The 16,802-nt window shown below is 39.5% G+C and overlaps 1 protein-coding gene across 1 annotated transcript in view; it reads right to left on the bottom strand.

Moving 5' to 3' along the window:
- The window catches only part of EDNRA (endothelin receptor type A), a 62,352-nt gene that overhangs the window by 19,868 nt on the left and 25,682 nt on the right, over positions 1–16,802 (bottom strand). The window contains exon 3 of the mRNA XM_063458484.1: positions 16,027–16,154. Coding sequence (XP_063314554.1) covers positions 16,027–16,154 — 128 coding nt within the window. The remainder of the gene's footprint in view (positions 1–16,026; positions 16,155–16,802) is intronic.

Raw genomic sequence — 16,802 nt, 5'->3', positions numbered from 1 at the left:
AGCAAGCTCCCGAAGATCTGTGTGCATCATACTTCCTACAATGCTCATGCAACCTAAGCAACATAAGCAATTAATACATGTTATAATTTGGTTGAAGTGGTAGATAGCTAGGTGAATGGACAGATTGGGGTCAAGGATGGCTGGGTAGATGGTACGATTAGGCTCATGAATGGCTGGGTAGATGGTACTATTAGGGTCATGAATGGCTGGGTAAATGGATAGATTGAACTCATGGGTGACTGGGTAAATGAACAGATTAGGGTCATGGATGGCTGGGTAGATAAGGGTCATACTAAGGTCATGGATGGCTGGGTAGAAGGACATATTGGGGTTATGGATGGCTGGGTGAATGGATAGATTGGGGTTATGAATGACTGGGTAAATAGACATATTAGGGTCATGGATGGCTGTATGAATGAACAGATTGGGTCATGGATGGCTGATTAAATGGATGGATTAGGGCCAAGAATGGCTGGATAAATGTGACAGATTGGAATGGTAGATGGCTGGGTGAGTGGGACCGAGTGGAGTAGTAGTAGATGGCTGAGTGAATGGGACTAATATGGCATCGGTGAAAGTAACTGGTTGAGGGGTTGCTAGTGCCATTGTAATAATGATGGTTTGGTGGTGGTAGGTGACTGTATGAATTGAATTGGGTGAGGAATTCTGAGTGTGTGCAGAAATCCACAATACATTAGCCTGTTTTGTGAAAGCAGTTGGTTGTGAAACTTGTAGAAATAGCTTGGGGGAGTTTCCTGCTAGCTGGATGCTACTGTAACCTTGTTTCCACAAAATGAAGGCTGCAGGGCATATTGCTGCAGATAGTTAGAGGAAGGAGAAAGGAAGAAAAGGCAAGATGGCAGTCACACCTGGTTTATAATAAGCAGACAGCTTAAATGAAGGGCAAGTTGAGATGTCACATATAGATCAAATACATTAATTTCTGTATGCTGTAGCCACCTTATATGCAAGATGCCCTGGTACTGTGCACCCCCTGCCCTTAATCTTGCTCACCCTGGCTTTTAATGACAATGACAGGCTATGAGCAATGCATGCAGTGCAACGTCTGCATTATCTGAGTGCAAGCAGAAAGGTGAGCAATGGGCAGTGATCAGTAGTCAGCACCTAAGATTCGATGTGTTAGAAATACTACAATAAGCTCCAGTGGTTATGGTGCTTATGGTGTCTCTTTAAGAATTTTTTTCTAAAGATCATTGTTATCTCCATTAGCATTTCATTACTGCATATATTTTTTAAATTCAAAATGATCATTCTAGAGATAAGATACCCATATTTAGGTGAGTAGGGCTGCCTATTTAGCTAGCCAGATTGATATCTTCCTGCTTTTTCATCTGCTGTCAGCACACATAGCATGCTAACCCTGGCTGCCTTAACCAGACTGCCCGCAGATGGGTGCAATATACATAAGACGCTGAATTCTCTTAGCAGAGAAAGGATTTACTCTACTTACTAAATAGTAATTTGACGTCTACAAATAGCCATTCAGTAAACCCTTACTCAGCTAAATGAATCTAGGGCACAGTGTCCTGCTGTTTGATTCTTAATTTTACTCTGTTACTACCTATTAAAGAAAAAACATGAATTGGTTCCGTTTTTTTAAAATTCTTTCCTTTCTAGGAGCAGAGCTCTGAGAAAGAAAATAACAAAGGCCTTTAAGAAGATGTTTGCGCCTACTCAATTATAATTCCTGTCATGTTCAGTGAGATTCTGTTTGAGGCATGGGTGTTAAAATATACATATTTTGTAATGGGACAGTGAGACAACCCCTTGCTAAAAAAACTCCAATAAGTCCAATCATCCTCATTTGTGGTTGGCTGAGCCTGATAAGAATTTTAATTGACTGCAGCTTGAATAAGTCACATTTTAATAGACACCTAAAATTTTTTTTTTTTTTTTTTAAATGACACCTGAACTTAACATGTCATGTGTCCTTAAGGGGTTAAAGGACCACTATAGTGCCAGGAAAACATTCTCGTTTTCCTAGCACTATAGTGCCCTGAGGGTGCCCCCACCCTCAGGGACCCCCTCCCGCCGGGCTCTGGGATGAGGAAAGGGTTAAAACGTACCTTTATTCCAGCGCCGGGCGGGGAGCTCTCCTCCTCCTCTCCGCCTCCGATCCTCCCTTTCAGCTGAATGCGCATGCGCGGGAAGAGCTGCACGCGCATTCAGCCGGTCTCATTGGAAAGTATTTACAATGCTTTCCTATGGACGCTTGCGTGCTCTCACTGTGATTTTCACAGTGAGAATCATGCAAGCGCCTCTAGCGGCTGTCAGTGAGACAGCCACTAGAAGATTTGGAGGCTGGATTAACCCTATTATAAACATAGCAGTTTCTCTGAAACTGCTATGTTTTTAAAAAAAAAAAGGGTTAATCCTAGAGGGACCTGGCACCCAGACCACTTCATTAAGCTGAAGTGGTCTGGGTGCCTAGAGTGGTCCTTTAAAGAGCAATAAAGTACAACTTTTTTATAATAATCCCCAACTCATTAAAACTGGTTAGCTCTATGAGAGAATTTAAACTGGAGAATTCTCCTAAGTGCTCGTCAGAATTATTTGATTGGATAATGCCCACCAATAACAAAGGAAGTACTGGGCAAAAACAAATAAAAAAAATTGTGCAAATTTGACTAAATGCGTATATATCTTTTGCAAATAGAAATTATATGCAGTCAAACATATATGCATTTTTGGGTATATAAATTCCCTTTAAATATCTGCTTGCTTATAGATGGCCATTAAGAGTATATTCAAAGTGTCGGTTTTAGGTGCCATAATCACTACAGTTTTCTGTTGTGGTTATGGTGCCAGGAATCCTATAATAAATGGTCAAACTGTTTTAGAATGGTTACATACTTACCTGGGTTCCTTTGGTGCCTCAAATCCGCCTCTGAGATAGTTAATGTGGGAGTCCCTACTTCTGCACTAGCGATGTCAATTTCATCTGTGTAAGGAAGGAACTGATTGGCTGAAGCTGAGAGTGTCACCTGATTAATTTCACCCAAATAGTGATGGAATTGATTTATCTGTTGTAAAATAGGAATTTTTGCCTTAGATCTATCAGAGCAGGTGGCAGGGCTGAGGACCAATATAAGTTTTACTACTTACTGTAGGACATTGTCAGGGTAGTCCTGGCAGCATAACCACTGCAGTAGTTAAGGTGCTTAGACTGTTCATTTAGGTTTTAGCATTTTTCTTTGGAAGCTGTTTTTAGAACTGTTTTGTTTTGAGTTTGCCAAGTTGCTACACAGATTATGGGACGTTTGAATAGCTAATATCATGTGAGATTCAGGAGCAGGGAAGTTAGACACATATATGGAGATTTGAATAAAGCTTTTCTCATCTGTAAACAAGGTAATATGAAGTTTCAACATGGACAGAGTAGATGAGTCAATTGGTTTCTGTTGTTGCAATATTTATCTACACAATGACACATATTTATTAAAATACAGCTTAAACAAGCATCTCTTCTGTTTAAAGAGTCACTTTAAGCATCATAACAACTTATTATTGCAGAGTTTATGGAACAGAGAGCGCCCTGCATTCACTCTAAACTCGGAGTGTGGCTTATTACTGCATGATTTGTGAAAAACAGAGCTGTCAATTAGGCAAGCAGGGTTTTAACTTCTGGGACACACCACAGACACATCTCGGAATGTCATCCTTCTTCTCAGACACTTGAACTTGTTCCTTTCGCATTTCTTGTCTGGCTCATAATAACTTTGAAAGTTTCTGCACCAACTTAGAACAATGCCCTTATATTCTAATTTCCATTTCCAGAACTTTACTCACTTTTCCATTGTCTAGTGCAGTGTTTCCCAACCCAGTCCTCAAGGCACACCTACCAGTCCAGGATTTAAGGATTACCCAGTTTTGTCTAAGGTGTTTTTTCTTTTTTTTCTAAAAACACCTTAGACAAAACTGGGTAATCCTTAAATCCTGGACTGGTAGGTGTGCCTTGAGGACTGGGTTGGGAAACACTGGTCTAGTGCAGTGGTTCCCAACCCAGTCCTCAAGTACCCCCTAACAGTCCAGGATTTAGGGATTGTCCAGTTGTGTCTAGGGAGTTTTTAGAAAAAAAAAACCAAAAATACTTTAGACACAACAGGGTAATCCTTAAATACTGAATTGGTAGGGGGTACTTGAGGACTGGGTTGGAAACCCCTGGTCTAGTGCAACAAGTAAGCAGGTAGACCTGTTTTCTCATTCAGTACTCTGTAATTGTGCTATAATAACCTTTAAAAAAAACAGCTAATCTTAATCCAGTTTCTGAATGTGACAACTACATATTTGGTTTGTAAATGTTTATATGTCTAACCGTTAAACTGTACATGACATGGCTTAAAAAATAGTTACATAGCTGAAAAGAGACATGCGTCCATCAAGTTTAGCCTTTCTCACATCTGCTTTTGCTGTGAATCCAAAAGAAGGCAAAAAAAAGTCTGAATCGCTTCCAATTTTGCCACAAACTAGGAAAGAATTCCTTCTGAACCCCAGAATGGCAGTTTCAAGATCATTCATAAATTTGTTAAATAGAAGCGGTCCCTGAACAGAACCCTGATGGACACCGTTTACCACTTTTGCCTGGCTTGAAAATGTATCATTAATGACAACTCTCTGTACTCTATCTTCAAAAAGAGAACCCTCAGTCTATTTTTCCTGTTAAAACACATTCTAAATGCAATTAAAATAAAACCCTGACTTTGACAATATATTTAGATTTCAGGATGAGCGATTGTTGAGAAATGACATTTATTGGATGAAATACAGAGGTGTCAGATGTAAACATTTTCAGTTATCCATTGTATAACTTTAAATGGACACACTACTGACCAAATGTAAAAAAAACAAATAACAAATTACTATTTGGTTAATGGATGGAACACAAACATGTATTCCTGACCCTATAGTGTTAACACCACCATTTAGCCCCCCTGGGCCCCTCGTGCCTCCATAAATATAGTAAAAATCATACTGTATTCAAACTTGAAGCTGTAACTCTGCATGCTGTTAGACTCAGAAAAACAAGCAGTCTGCTGGCATGTGGTAGCCTGATCCAATCACAGTGCTTCCCCATAGGATTGGCTGAGACTGACAAAGAGGCAGATCAGGGGCAGAGCCAGCATGATTCAAACACAGCCCTGGCCAATCAGCATCTCCTTATAGAGATGAATTGAATCAATGAATCTCTATGAGGGAAGTTCAGTGTCTTCATGCAGAGGGAGGAGATACTGAATCACAGGATGCTGTGCACAGTGCTGCCCTGTGCTCTGCTGATAGCAGATCTGAGTGGATGGAGGCATATTATGCCTCCATCAACTCCGAAGTCCCTCTGGTTCACTCTGAGTGACTGCAACTGGAGGTGTTCCTAGCTTTCAATGTAAACACTGTATTTTCTCAGAAAATACAGTGTTTACATGAGAAAGGCTGCAGGGAGCTATAGTTCTTACCTGAGCAACCTCATTAAGCTGAAGTTGTACAGGTAACTATAGTGTCCCTTTAATGAAAACATGCATTTAATTATACTTTTTTCCATTGGGGGTATATCTAAAAACAGCTTGCAAACATTGTAGATCTCTTGACTGCAGCCTTTGCAAAGCCTTCCTTTTCAACTCAGGCTTTCTGTGGCTGTCCAATCACAGACTTCCCATGCAGCTCAATGAGAAGTCTTTGCAAGCAGGTGCTCTGTGCAATTACTAAATAAGCTAAACAGACAGTAAGTAACAGGATTGGTTGTCTGATTGACAGCCATGGGGTTGTAACAAGGTTAGATTATTAAAGTGCCACATTCTATTGAAATCTGCACTTTTGTAAAATGAGGACACACTCCTCACATATGAAGCACTTCAGCAGGCTAAGTGCCTTAGGTGTATTGGAGCATTACCTTTAACTTAAAATTGATCACATGTAAATATGGGAAAACTGGCATTCATTTAATGTCAATGATGTTTGTATCACTCTTAAAAACTCAATAAATATGGCTGAAACAAATAGCTATTGAGCTATATGACCCTTATGCGTCCTGCATTGTGAGTTGGAGATATATTAACACCATTGGGATGGGTAATAGCAAGGAAATGCACCAAGCAAAGCCTATTAGTTCAATTGTACCGAGGTAAAGCTACAGGGATTAGTTAGGTACACGAAAGATGACTGGGAATTAGTTGGCAACATTTGATATTGGAATAGTAATAAAAAGTGAGGAGATACGAGGGGGATTTGGGAATAAATATAATGTACATGATACTAGAACTATAAACCATTTACAGATGTAAAGTAGCTGAGTTCAGAGTATAAAATTAGAAGAATAAAGGGTCAAGAACTTGTCCTTGTGAGATGCTAACATAGAGAGAGGGAGCGTGTGTGTGTGTGTGTTTGTGTATGTATGTGTGGAGGAATAAAACAAAATGATCAGAGTATGTGATACAGAAATATATATATATATATATATATATATATATATATATACATATATATATACTAGAATTACCCTTTTGGATTGAGTGGATGTAGATTTAATAATATTTGTACTGCTACGTTGTATATCTAAACATATATAAAATACAGTCTTAGCTGAGTAGTGGTGAATAAATAGCAAAATGTCAAATTGTGGGTGAAAATCTAAAGCCACATATTGCAGGTTACTCTCATAACAGTCCAATAACCCACTCAGTGACAGCAATTGCATGGCTTGATGTCCTAATGAGAGAGCATGAAGTGTTATTTATACACTGTGCTAGAAGATTATTAGAAAATGTTTTATATCTAAAAAGTTATTTCTCCAGCACAGCGTGCAGATTATATATATTCCTACCGTAATATGAACTTGTCATCCACACAAATTATAAATGACAAACCTACTTTAAGTTGTAAATATAATGAGTGAGATGGGACTTTTCTACAAGGCCATTTCTTTTTTAACTCCAAGAGGTTATGTTCTGTTAGACACGAGCTGGAATACAGTTTATGATACTAAGCACGGATCACTTCCAGTCTTTCTGTGGACGTGAGTCATCTTCTTACTATGATTATCTGTGTTTACAAGCTCGGGGGAGCTGAGAAGTCTCTGAAGAGCCAGACAATGTTGAAATCTGGAGACCTGCACTGTGTCATCTAAAATGGTTTTGTCCTTGCTCTCTTAGCTTTGCTAATAGCAAATGTGCTATAGCCTATTATATTAATAGAAAATCACATCAGCCCAGAAATATGCAGTATATGTATACCTCTCACTTATGTCAAAGAAAGAGTACGTCAGTTTATGCATTAACCAATAATATGCCTCAAGGACAGCACTAACTACAATATTAATAAGTTACATCTATTTAAAAAGTCGGTATTAAGCCCATATCATGGTGAGGTATTAATAAAATATACATGTCTGGAACACCCAAAAGACAAGAGCCAAGAAGTGCACAAGGTATTAAAACAGGGGTCTAATAAGAAATGTGGGGAATTTTGAATTTGTGGTTTCCTTTTGGTATTCAGGGATTTGAAAGGTATGACTGGAGCCTTAATAATGCAGCTGAACCTAACGAGCACAATTTCACAAAATATTGCATGTTATGCCCATTTGAAAGTTTTAATACATTCTTTTATCTTGGCACCCTCCTATCCAGGCATTATAAAATGATCTATCATTGCTAATTTATTTGCTTTACAGCTGTTATATAGTGCTCTTATCCAGACAAGCACATCATGCAGAGAGAACATTTTATAGATTTTAAAGATATGCTATGTTACAAATCTGTAGAAATGGTTCCAAAAGGATCTATCATTTTTGCTGTTTATCCAGTACATATTTTTATACTGACGACATCGTCGTGATGGTTTCATTTCTAATGACTTCTAATAACTGACTAAACATACTCTGGAACACATCATCATACTGATTGTCAATATTAAGGTCAAAATAGAGCGCAGGACAGACAGAATGCAAAGCACTTGGGAATTTTAATATGTGAATGAGTTAGGGATGGGCTGCATGAGACTGAATGTACTGGCAAGGTCCTGAGTTTTTTGGGTTTTTTTTATATTAATGAGACCATGGGAAGCCTCTGTTCCTGGGCAGTCTCCAAAGATCCTATTTATATGCACCCTCCTTCCATGGCCCATCACCAGGGCCTCCATCACAGGGTGACAGTAAGCTGGTGACAGTAAGCTGATAAGGGGCTAAGTGAACCACTGGAGTAAGCATTGAACATACAGCATAGTGGAACTTAAAGGACCATTTCCCACTTATAAAGCTATTCAGCTTGTGCAAATTGCATATTATAAAAACAAAACAAAACTATTATATGAAAAATAAGGACTTTTGTAGAACAATGGAGACCTCCCTGGCTGTCAATCATATAGCCAGGGAGGTTCACTTCCTTCTTCCTTTAGCTCCACCAGAGCGCACCTGCCACTGGTTCTGACTGCTCATTTTTCCACATGTCCTTGACTCCTGCTGCTCTTTTAGCTCTGGCCTCCTCCTCTGGCTCTGATTGGCCATTCCCTGGGAAAGACTGTGCTTTGGAAAAAAGGGATAGGCTTGAAAAGGCTGCAGCCAGAAGTATTGGAACGTTTGTAAGCTCTTTTTAGATATACTACCAGTGCCATGAATAACTACATGCATGCCTGTTTTCAATGGGGATATGTCTAATAAATAGTTATTTTAAAAAAATAATGATATTTCATATGGACTGTCTATTCAAGCAGACTGTGCCCCTTAACAGACGGCACTGACTGCTCCATCCTCTCTCTTGTGCTGCAGCGCTGGGAGGAAGTTATGTCAGATTTCTTTCAGTGCTCTTGGAAGCCATGAGGGAGATTAGAAGACGAGTTGTAGATCTGCCCGGTCTTTACTAGACCTCATGGAAGGAACACACCATTTGCAAAACAGTAACTTAAAAGGAGAGTGGCTTACTAAAATCTAAATGTGAATGTGTTTAGCGGGTGTTTGTACTGTATATGTCTAGCATTGTGTATGTGAGTAGTTGGGTGTGTGTGCATATAGAAATGTAAGCGTACCTGAGTGTGTGTAGCAGTGTACGTGGGCGGATCAATATTGGATATGTATTAATGAATGTGAATATAGCAGGGTGTGGGTTTAGAAATGTGTGTGTTGCAGAGTGTGTATCAGAGCATGTGTATTTGTGTATTAGGGTGTGTGTGTGTGTAACAATGTGTATGTGTTTATTCGTATGATTTTGCGTGTATGTTTAGCAGAATGTGTGTTTAGTATTGGGTGTGTTTCTGGCAGTGTGTATCGGAGTGAGTTTATCAGTGTGTACCCGGATCTGTTGTGTATCAGTGCTTGTGAGTGTATTTCTTTGTTTGTGTGTATTCTGTGAGAATATTGGAATGCACGTGTTATGGTTGATTATATATTTCCTACCTGTTCTATGTTACATCTTGTTTATATTGTGTATTAATATTGTTTTTGTATTTTATTGCACCCTATTGTATCAATGCAATGTTTTGTTGGACCCAGTACATACTTGAAAACGAGAGAAATCTCAATGTATCTTCCCTGGTAAAATATTTTATAAATAAATAAATACGTGTTTGTGAGTGTGCATAGCTCCCTGGGGGCGTGTGTTGAAGTATCTATGTCTAGAAGCCAGGGTGTGTCTGCGGTGTATATAGGGGGCCCAGTTAATAGGTTTGTAAGGGGCATCACGAACTTTGATGACTGGTTATGCTCATCACAGCCACCCTTATCTACCTTCTACCTCAGCATTTCCTCCCCATACTTATTATTTAGTATATATGTGCTCTCTCCCACTAAGCATCTCTCCTTCCATCTTAGCATAAATGTCTCTTCCACCCTCTAACTTGTGCTATTTATCTTATTATTTGCCTTCTCCCTATCCATCATATATCCTCTCTTGTTACATGTTTGAATCTTGCCACTTACTGTTTTCTCCAATATAAAAACATATGCTGAAAGTTATGCTCAGATGTTACCTGCGGGATGCAATAATAAATATCATGAATCTTTTTATGATTTTCAACCACAACTCATTTTGTTTGCTACTCTTGGTCTCTGGCAACTAGTAAATACATCTGAAAAAGTACACCTACATGAATGTTAGTGTTTCATCTTTTATGGGTGACAGGACCACTATAATTTATAGATCATAATCCTTTTAGTGTATGCTGCTTTTAAGTTAATAAGGCCATGGAATGAAGTGGATAAAAGGCTGGTAAAAAGAAACTGTGATGATGAAATGTGTGTTTTCTCCCATCCCTAGTCCCTGTTTCTCCTTAGTGAACTATACGAGTAAGCCACTCAACGTAATGTGTTCCACCTTCTTCTGGTTGTTTTCTGAGGTTAAAATCAACATATAATCGACCGCCTCCATGTTTTTGTGTTTTTCACATCTGAGCTTTATGTCTGCAGTTATATCAGTAATACAGATTTCCCAACCACATGTAATTTTTGTTTCATCTGAAGCAGTAAACGCTGACAGATTTGTTGCTTTTCTACATAAGCCTCATTTGATTATGTAAGATTTCTTATATGAGTTCTTGATGAAGTTGAAAGAAATGCTTAAAAGAAATGTATAGCTGCATAGTTGGAAATATAAAGCCATATTTCTTTATTATTCATAAATGTATGTGTAAAATGTTCAGCACCTTGAAAGGGTTTTAAAGCATACTTCAAGCACCATAACAACCTTGCTTTTTGCAAAGGTACGATCAATAAGCCTTTCTGTCTCCCATCATTATTCTAATGTTGCTATGGCGATGTGAAAAGTGCATTATTCTACTGTGATGTGAATGCCATGCAAATCCTTAGCAATTTGCATGAGCTTTCTCATAGCTTTCTGTGAAAAAGCCTCCTACCAGTAGTGGAAATGATTGAACATAACTGATTGCAATTATCTTTATTCATGAAGACATGGCCGAAGCTACTCAACAATCTAATCTGAGCTATTCACTAGAACTTGGCTCATTAATACTAAAAAAGAGAAAGTACGAGTCTTTTTTAAAAGCTTATTTCCCCCCTTTTTTTAAAAGAAGCAATCTAAGCACCAAATCTCTTCTTCTTAACCCCTTAAGGACCAAACTTCTGGAATAAAAGGGAATCATGACATGTCACACATGTCATGTGTCCTTAAGGGGTTAAAGTAGTGATTTGGGGAAATAGTCTCTGCTCGTCCAGCTATTATAAATAACGCCTTTGCAACAATATTAGTTTCTGAGAAACAGCACTTTTAACAAATTCCATGTCTCCTGGTGGATGTCAAACACCAGTGGCTTTACACTGAAATAGGTTCAAAAATTGTATCTCTTTGACATCTTGCATCAGCATGCAACGTAAGCTGACATCAGACACTGTATGTGTGCAATGCTTCTGTATGAGCAGCAAAGCTTTTCATAGAGATGTACTGGGTTGGTTGATTGATGTGACTGCCACACCTGTAAAGTGTGTCTTCAATGCTTTTCTGCTAGAAACAAATAAAAAAGTTCAATATTGATTTTTATTTTGTTTAACCCCTTAAGGACCAAACCTCTGGAATAAAAGGGAATCGTGACATGTCTGACATGTCATGTGTCCTTAAGGGATTAAAAGGGAGACAGTAAAGTAAAGTCATAAAGGAACACAGCTAATAAAAAGAAATATATATATATATATACACACACACTTTGTTTAACTAGTGTTCCTTTGATCCTTTGGAATGCCGATGCCTTAAAAAGGGTCAACTCCTTGTATGTTGGATCACTGCTGTACATTTGGTGAAATTGCTCCAAGAACATCACCAAAAGGGCTCTCTGACGCATTTTCAAATCAGATTAAGTAGTGCAGTCAAGTTAATAATCTATAGATTTTTGCACAAACCTATTACCACTCCACTTCAGGCCTTAGTTCAGGATGTAGTCATTGAGGGAAGTTGAAAGCTTTCAATCTCATGCCCTAGAGCAGGTGCAGGTAATCTCTGGCACCCCAGATGTTGTGGTAACCTTTGGCACTCCAGATGTTTTAGACTACATTTGCCATAATGCTCTTACAACAATTTGGCTGGCAAAGCATCAGGGGAAATGAGGTCCACAACATCTGGAGTGGCAAAGGTTACTTACCTCTGCCCTAGAGACACATGTAAAATATATCCAAACATGGTTTTACTGGTGGAAATTCTTACAATGCCCATCTTCAGCATACTCTTCTCTGCTAGACCCTGAAGAGCAGTAAATTTGAGCTAGCATTTTGCTGCTTAAGTTTCACCTCCACCCCCACACTTTTTCACAACCCTAATTTATTTATTTGTAAAGCTTTAAATAAAATTACAGCTACACTGTATTCAGTTGTATGACCTTAACTTTGTTGCCTACTGCACTTCAAATATTAGGCAGCTGGAGGCTACTATGAGATGGTGTGTGAAAGGGATTGCTGAAAAGTGGATTCACCAAAGTTTCTACAAAACTACTCAGTCTATCATGGTATGAAATCTCCAAATAAAGCCTTTAAGGAATAGCTAACACCTTTTACCATCTCAAAAATGAATACATTAAAAAATAAAATAGGAAGTTAAAATGATTAGGAAATAGCAGTTAATCCTATTTCAATGCCAATATGCATGCCTCCTGCCAAATCATCTCTGTTCGTGTTTATGTGCTCTTGAAAATCATGTTAGAAGTTGTTGTATGAGTGTTAACAGATGGTCGGATGTGTTCTGGTTAAAACATGTTCTATCATTACTCTGTCTCCTATCCTAAAGTAATAATGAAAAGCACACTGCAGCATTTTGTTGATAACTTGCTACATCTGGAAGAGCCGTGACTGGAATATGAAGGAATCAGATAACCGGGTAAAGAAGCATTACTAGTGTAGAAGATTTTATAATCAATAACAACAGAGCAGAAATGTACATTTCAAGTGAAGCATCACCAGTAGATGCCCAGATGCCCAGTTATTGTTGACCAAGATCTCTTATGGTTCTCAGGCAGCCAACAGCAAGGATGGCATTAAGATCATTTGATATATAGCTTAAATTGCCAGGTTTCCCACATGTATATTCAGCGATGGTTAATCAGGCAATTATTATGCACAACCCTCCTGATCCTTTGCATAAGGATAATGGGGGGGGTATTGGTGAGATCCTGAAGAGAAATACTTGATAAAGTATATTTGGGGACACCAGGGAATTAAAGCAGAAAATTCAAATTGTTGGGACGCATGAGTAAATATGAGTATATTATCGAGATCAAAAGACATCAAAAGTAATATGAGTGCATACAAGTGTATAATAGAGCTCTACAATAATATGCAGTACACATGAGCATTTTACAGAGCTTCACAGAAATATATACTATTAGATATTAGCCATAGATCTGTGAGGGATCTTGTGGTCTCCACCCCCGGGTTACCAAGTCCACATTCTGCTGGAAGGAGCAATACATGTGATCTACATCTGTCAAGAGTGCAGTCCAGGTGATTAACCCTAGTGACTAGCAGGTGATAGCATTCCCCCATTCCTGGCCCAAGGTAAGCAAGAGGGAGGGGGGTTTAAACATCACTTTTTAAAATATATTTTTAATATACCTCCCTTCCACGTTACAGATCCCAGCAGTCCTAATCACTCCCTAAAGTCCCTCTATCCCCCAACATACACAACATTCACCATCAAACATACATTACAGCCCTTAACCATCACACAAACACTACAGCCCTAACCCTAATATACACATCAACTACAGCCCCAATTTGACACTTACTACAGCCTCAATCCCCCAACACTACAGCCCCAATTCCCTCACACCCAACAACCCCAGTTTACCCATACACACACACACATATACAGACCCAAGCATGCTCAAACAGTGACCCAAGCAGACACACACACACTGATACAGACACACACAGATCCAAGCAGACATGCACAGAGACCCAAGCAGACACACACACACTGACCCAATCACACACACTGATCCAGACACACACACACACACACACTGATACAGACACACATGCACACACTGACTCAAGCAGACGCACACACACACACACTGATCCAGACACACAAACACACATACACCCAAGCAGACACACACACTGACCCAAGCAGACATACACACTGACCCAAGCACACACAAACATACTAATTGAAACAGGCATACACACACACCATGAAATCCCCCTCTTGCCTTCATTTCATATGGTCTCTCTGTAGTTCCCAGTCCAGGCCTGGCTGTTGTCACTCTCTCTCAGCTCCGCCCTCGCTATTCTCACACCACTTGACCCCGAGTACAGGGCAAAAGGTGGGAGCGATCGTATGATGCACCTTTGCACTGCCGGCATATGAGGTGTTTAGGGGGTTCCGGCTCTATATGTTCTTTGCGGGCTGAGGTTGATGGCACCAGATGCTAGTCTGCAGCTATGTAGGTGCCCCCTAGCACTTGACCTGCGGCACGCAATACACAATTTGACCCACATAAAGGGGCAGCTCAAACAGCAGTTTCACTGCTGCCAGCACCCTTGCTTAAGAAGTGCCCTAGGTCGCCTAATCAGCCTATAGGATGTGCCTACCCTGCACACACACACACACGCGACTCTCCTAATTTCTGCACACACACTTACTACAGCCACAGTTCCCTTCCCCCACAATGGCCCTAGTTTTACTTCACACACATACACATAATACAGCTACAACTCCCCCTATACACACACTACAGCTCCAGTTTCCCCAAACATAGATTAGAGCCCCTATCTCTCTTAAACACACACAGTAACGCTGCTATCCACATACAGTTCTTATTCATATGAACACAGATATTATACCATAAACATCCCCATCCAATCCCACACAATCCCACAAGCAATGTCTTCAAAAAAAGCAACAACACAAATAGCTACCACACATGCACCTCCACAAGCAGGGTCTCCACAAACATACAACTAAGCAAGCAGCTTTCCCACACACCTGCAACATCTCAGGCAGCCTCCAAAGACAGAGACACCCCTCTCCTAGCCCTGTCCCACTAATCATTCAGCCATTCATCATCCAATTATTCCTCAAACTATTCACCTTCACACATTCAATCAAATACCCCAAAATCACATACCTCAAACTAGTCACATTCGCCAATCCAAGCACATACCACAAACTGGTCTCATTAACCTATCCAATCATATACATCAAAATATTTGCAAATATGTATGTATGTATGTATGAAGGAACAGGGGATGGGGGTACATTCATTTAACTGGCTTCGGGGTAGTATAGCGGGTAAATCCGGCCCTGGAGGTGGGATGAACTAAGGAGCAAAGTTGAAGAGGAGAGATATCCCAGAGATAAGATGTAAAAGGAAAAGAAGAATAGTGAGAAAACAGGGGAAGAAAATTTAGGTAGTTGAGCAGAAATTTAGAGGACAAAGGAGTAGGGATATTATGTGAATTTGTGGTGTGTGGACAAACCTGGGGCATATGTGGGTAGAAGATTAGAGTACTATAATTGTGAAAGAAAGGGCAGAATAGCCTGGTAGCAGATGTAGAGGATGATGGACATGGTCCATGTGAAGGACATGGTCCATGGGGCAGACGCTTTGACAGGAATAGGAGACCAAATAAAAGAGATCAGGAGAAAAACTGGGTGACATAGAATTGAGTAAGCATGGGTAAGTGCTTTGAGAGGAGAGGACAACATAAAGTGACAGACATGGTCAAGGGAAAGGAGAAAGAGTAGAGACAAGACTTAGGTGGAAACATTAGGCTTCAGGAAATTAGATCTTCCTTCAACCCTGCCATTATGAACACTGAAAAACCACCTGGGTCTTTTGTATGCTGTTAAAGAGGTAGTCTCTGCTTCTCTGAGGTGTGCTCAATAAACCCCACTGTTAATGTGCTCTAAAAGGGTATTTATTTTCTGCACTGCCTTTTATGTCACCATACATACCACGAACGATCTGGTTGTTTACATAATTTATTCAGAAACAAGTGTTGTAGCCATGTGTAATTCGGCCATTCAAAACTGTCTCTGGGGACTTGATTTAAAATCATCTACAAAATGAAAACTTCAAATTTACCTGTCCACGCTCAGGGCACACAAATTGAGGACGGTGATTCCAACTGAGGCTTTTTGTATGAACGGCACAAGTTTGCAAAGTAATTCTCCAACAGGAGACTGATCGAAGGGCCACCGCTGGGCTAGAAGCTGTTGAATTAAACAAAAGAAAAAGTGGTTAGAGAGTTTTATTTAGTAAATAGTCACGATTTTAACAGCACTGCCAACCCCCATTTTCCATGAAATGTGAGATAATAACCATTTGGAAGGTATTGAAGAACTTTATGTTTGGTTTCAATTACCTAGTGATAAATGACCCATAAATGCTATAGAATAAACAGTGACCAACTCTTAATTATCACAGGTTTTGCTTGTAACTTCAGATTGAAAACTAAATCTCTTGGAAACAAATCAAGGTTTATGCTTACAAGAACAGACAAAAAATGAACCTTATCAACCACTCAGACAGGGAATACAATAAGTATTGAGGGCCTTGCTCACACAGAATAAACCCCATGGAATAGATTGTTACATTTAAAGTATCATCTCATGCATCATCTCTTTAGTGTGGTTATGCTCCAGTGTCCATACACCAAGTACACATTTAACCCTGGCTTACCCAATTCACTATGATGCCCTTACAGTGCTTTATAATATCAGTTGCAGCCAAGCTTTGCAAAATACACTGGTTTATATAAATATATGAAATGCTTAGTCTAACTGTATTTCTTTTAAGAAGGTAGTAATAACAGCTAATGTCATCAGGAAGTAATGTAAAGCTATAATGGAGAAACAAAT

The sequence above is a fragment of the Pelobates fuscus genome, chromosome 6 (assembly GCF_036172605.1).
Source record: "Pelobates fuscus isolate aPelFus1 chromosome 6, aPelFus1.pri, whole genome shotgun sequence".
NCBI lineage: Eukaryota > Metazoa > Chordata > Amphibia > Anura > Pelobatidae > Pelobates > Pelobates fuscus.
This window is presented reverse-complemented; position numbering and strand designations above follow the sequence as displayed.